The sequence below is a fragment of the Meleagris gallopavo genome, unplaced genomic scaffold (assembly GCF_000146605.3).
Source record: "Meleagris gallopavo isolate NT-WF06-2002-E0010 breed Aviagen turkey brand Nicholas breeding stock unplaced genomic scaffold, Turkey_5.1 ChrUn_random_7180001948824, whole genome shotgun sequence".
NCBI lineage: Eukaryota > Metazoa > Chordata > Aves > Galliformes > Phasianidae > Meleagris > Meleagris gallopavo.
In genome coordinates, this window is record NW_011210440.1 from 1 (window position 1) to 4,379 (window position 4,379).

Below are 4,379 nucleotides of genomic sequence, written 5' to 3' on the forward strand. Positions count from 1 at the left end.
GTCACCGTGCACATGATGGAGGGGGGTGGGCTGCAGCGGCGGCACGGCAGCGATGGGGGCGTCAAGGGGGGAGGCAGAGGTGGGGGTCGCCGGGTTGGGGGAGTGATTTCCCCACCCGGGGGGGCACTTTCCCTTTGGGGCCGCGTCCCTTTGCTGTTTGTTTGCACTGAAGGTTGGTCCCTGTGCTGTCACAGCGGTGTCACAACGCCGTCCCGATGCGCAGCTATTTCGGGGAAGGTGCCCTTTGCCCCCCGCTCCCAGGCAGAACGTGACAGCGTGCGGCAGTGCCAGCAGGGCATAATGGGGGGGGGACAGACAGCACGACTCCCCCCAGCCCCCGTTCCCCTTCCCCACCCTGAGCCCCATGTGCCCTTCTGGGGGGGGTCGGCACACTCAAAAGACACTCAGCCCCCCAGGTGGCACCCAGCACGGCGCTGTGGGTGCCCACTCCCACCCCATAACTCCCCGTCCCCACTGCGCTCCCGAAGGTGCTGGAGCTCCGTGCTGCTGCTGACCCCGCGGCCTCTGAGCGGGATTACCCTCCGCATTAGGGATCCTTGTCCTCCCCGTGTCCCCGTGTGTCAGCACGCACCGCTCTCCCCACACCGTATGGCAGCCCTGGAGGACACGCTGGCCATAACAGAGAGCTCCGTGCCTCAGTTTCCCACTCCGCTCCCATCACCCGGGACCCTCCTGCTGCCCCCCGACAACCACGCTGATGGTGCCCGCTGGGTGCAGGGGTGGAGACCCCTCCGCACGAAGGGAGGGCCGCCGGGGGGTCCCTGTGGGCTGTGGCCGATTGCTCCCCGCAGATCAGCCCCAGTGCGGTGCCAAGGTGGTGGGTGCAGTGAGAGTGGCCCCCCCGTGCCGTTTCGTAATGCGCTTCAGGGGCTGAGCAGCTTTGCTCCTGAGCTGAGTGACCCCGGTTAAGCCAGCAGGAAACCCCCCCCAGCCCTGCGCACGGTGTGGGGCGGCGCTGCGCACCCCCTCCCTACCCCAAACCCCCCATTGCCCCTTCCCGTGGGGTGACACGCGCCCACCAGAGCCGGGGCAGCCCATACAGAGGGATGCGCGCACAGACCCCTCCCCACCCCCGCCCCCCACCCACAGATAATCTCGCCCTCCCAGTTAGGAAAGTCAAAGCGGCTCAGAGCGGGGTGGGATGATCCGCGTGGATTAAGGGCTGAGAGGTACCCCCAGCCCTGCACTCACTGTGGGTCAGCATGTCAGTGTGTCAGTGAGTCAGCACCGGGGTGTGCAGCATCCACTCTGCAGGGGAAGGAAAAGCAGAGCTTGGTGGATGCGTGGGATGCTGCAGGGTGGGGGCGAGCAGACTGCAAATCCACACGTGCCCACCCCAAAGCCCGTGGCTGCATCTCTCTCAGCACCCGCATGGGGGGCTGCCCCAGTCTGCAGTGCGGGGTGGGAGAAAGGAGGGCGCAAATCTCTGTGTTCTCAGCCCAACCCCACGCCTGCATCTCAGCATCTGCGTGGCGTTGCTTCATCAGCAGCGTGCACGTGTGCCCCAAAGGCCGAAGCATCCGATAAGGAGGGAGGGAGGGGGTCAGCTCTGCCCATTATAGGGTCATTCTGGGGAGCGTGCGCCGTGGCCGTGCTGCCCCACAGCCCTTGGGGGGCTGCCCGCAGTGCGTGGCTGATGAAAGCTGCCCTTTGTCCGCCCCAGCGCAGGGCCAAGTGGGTTTGTTCCCAGATAAAACGGCCCCACGGTGAGCTTTGAGCGGCGCTTGCACAACGAGGACCCAGGGTGGCCCGGTGGCATCGTGGAGGGATGAGAGGAGGGCATCGCCTCCCACCCCAGGATCTCCCCAGCCTCACATTGTACGCGATGCTCCCCACCCTTTGGGCACCACTGGACTGTGGTGGGAGGCTGTGGGGAGGAGAGGGGTCATGGGGTGGTGAATGGGGAGCTGTGGGATTGGGGAGGTCAACGAGGGGTGATGTGGAGGGGGGCTCTGCTATTTGTGGTGGAGTCCCGAGATTTGGGGGATGGATTTGGGGTCATCCTCCCCTCCTCGTGCAGGTGGTGCCAGGAGAAAGCAGTGAGACAGAGCCCGGGCATCGCATCTCCACCCATTTATTGGGGAAAGCTGCACCAAAGTGGGAAAATAAATTAAAAGCACGGAGCCGTGGATGCACTGCACACATGAGCACCAGAAAGCGAAGGCAGAGTGGGTTCTGTGGTGGAGATGTGGGGGGGCAGGGGGGAAGAACAGGAGCCCCCGGGGGGGGTCCCTATGGCTGCAGAAACCTCTGTGGGGAAGTGGTGATGGCTGCAAAACCGGAGGTGCAAAGCTTTGTATCTTCGTATCTCCATCTTTAGTGCGGCCTCAAAGGCAAAGTGTGAGCAGGAGCTCCGTGGGGGGGCTGGGAGGGAGCTGAGCGGGGGGGGTTCACACACACGCACACACACACAGACACACACGTGGGGTTTGCACGCGTGAGGAATGGGGCTGGGAGGGGAGAGAAACCCCACACCCAGCTCTGCATCCTCCTGGGGCCGAGGGCAGCATCTCACCACTGCGCTTTTTTTAGGGCTCGTGGCAGCATCACCCCCTTCACCCTCAGCTTTTAGGGCCGTGAGTGCATCGCTCCCTGACCCCAACGCCGGCCCACGTTTGCAGCAGTGGGGCAGAGGAGCAACAAAAGCCTTTCAGCCCCACTCCGGTGGGATCGGAGCCGCTCCCTCCCCGCTCCCTCCATCGCACCGCAGTCCAGGGGAGGGGGGGGGTTGGGGGTCTCCCCTTGGCAGTCCTGGATGCGGGGGGGTCCCAGAGCTGCCTCCATCAGCTGCACCCGCACGCATCCACGATCATATCGGGGATGTCGGTTTTGACGATGTTGCTGTTGCGATCGAAGTAGAGGAGCGAGAGGGGGCGGCGACGCGTGGGGACGCAGCACGAATGGGCGGCCGTGCGCACGTTGTTGGCTTTCACCAGGCTGAGCACGGCGCTGTGGAAGGACGAAGCCATCCCGGGGCTGCCCGCAACGTGCAGCGGGCACTGCCCCACGCAGTAATTAAGCTGATAACCCTCGGGGCTGATGATCCAATCGTTCCAACCGATGGATCTGAAGTCCACGTAGTGATCCCGGCGGCAGCACAGAGAGGAGTCGCGGCTGCATCTCAGGCTGCGTTTGACCACGCGGTGCTCCGGGTCCCTCAGCGACGCCGAGGCCACCAAGAAGGGCTGACGGGGCCGAGTGGCGTTGGAGGCGGTGACGAAACCGCCGTCCCCGGAGCTCTGCAGGTACAGCCGGAGGGTTCCGCGCTCCGCCCCGAAGGAGCCGCGCAAGGCGGGGAGGATGGAGAAGGTCCTCCAGCCGCTGCCCCGAGCGCTCAGCCGCCGTGCGCTCAGCAGTACGCGGCGTTCCCCCCCCGTGTCACCGTGCCCCTCCAGCAGGGAGATGCTGAGGGTGACGTTGGTCACCGCGCCGCCAGGAACGCGGACGTAAAGCCACAGCTGGACCTGAACAACGCGCACGTCCTGATCCGGAGGGGGGGAGAGGTGGAAGCGCAGCACCGTGCCGGGGGAGGACGTGGGCTCTGCGGGGAGAGAGGGGAGGGGGTGAGCGGTGCACCCGCAGCGCCCTTAGGGCTGAGATCCCACCTGCAACCTCCCCACTTCGCCCCCCCACCCTCCCCCACCCCACACCTCCGTCCTTCGGTCCGTCCCTCCCCTCCCGAGGATGCTGCACTTTGCGTGTGTCCACGTGTTGCTTTCTAAGGGAACCGTCCCACTCTGCCCAATGGAACGGGCACAGAGGGGGACAGTGGGGACCGGGGGACGCCCTGACCCTGATCCTAACGTTGTCCCTCTCCCCGGCCAGCCCTGCAGCCCTGCTTTGGGGCACCATTCCCGTCCCTGCAGCCCTTCATCCCCTTACAGCCCCCGTCCCCTTACAGCCCCCCACATCCCTTCAGCTCCAATCCCTCTGGCCCTCAACCATCTCTGTCCCCATCCCCCCTCCCCCCCCGGCCACCATAAATCCAAACCGAGGATTTTGTGCACACGAGAGTCCCTTCAGTCCCCTCCCCACTGCTGCTCTGTCCTCACCCATCGCGGGGGGGGACACACAGACATCGCAGTGCCACAGCACAGGGACCCCTGAGGGGAGCAGCACGGGGGGCGAGAGGGGATCCGTTTGTGTCATCTGAGCCCCTCCCAGCAGTGCCGGGGGTCACGGACCGACGGTTCCATTCCAGTCCGGGCTGAGCCCTCCCGGACACCCCCACCCCACCGCGAGGATCCCGGCGGGAGAGGGAGGGGAGAGCAGCGCTGTGGTGCTCGGGGCTGCGCATCCCGGGCAGTTCCCGCACCCACAAGGGGTCCCGCACCCACAAGGGGTCCCGCACCCACAAC

General features: G+C 65.7%; 1 protein-coding gene across 1 annotated transcript; it reads right to left on the reverse strand.

Moving 5' to 3' along the window:
- Positions 1–2,079: 2,079 nt before the first annotated feature.
- LOC100541995 (inhibin beta E chain-like) lies at positions 2,080–4,077 on the reverse strand. Its single transcript, XM_010727845.2, has 2 exons — positions 4,074–4,077; positions 2,080–3,607 (listed from the first exon to the last, which is right to left on the reverse strand). The coding sequence occupies exons 1-2, from the start codon at positions 4,075–4,077 to the stop codon at positions 2,805–2,807; spliced, it is 807 nt and encodes a 268-aa protein (XP_010726147.1). The 3' UTR covers positions 2,080–2,804.
- Positions 4,078–4,379: the final 302 nt, after the last annotated feature.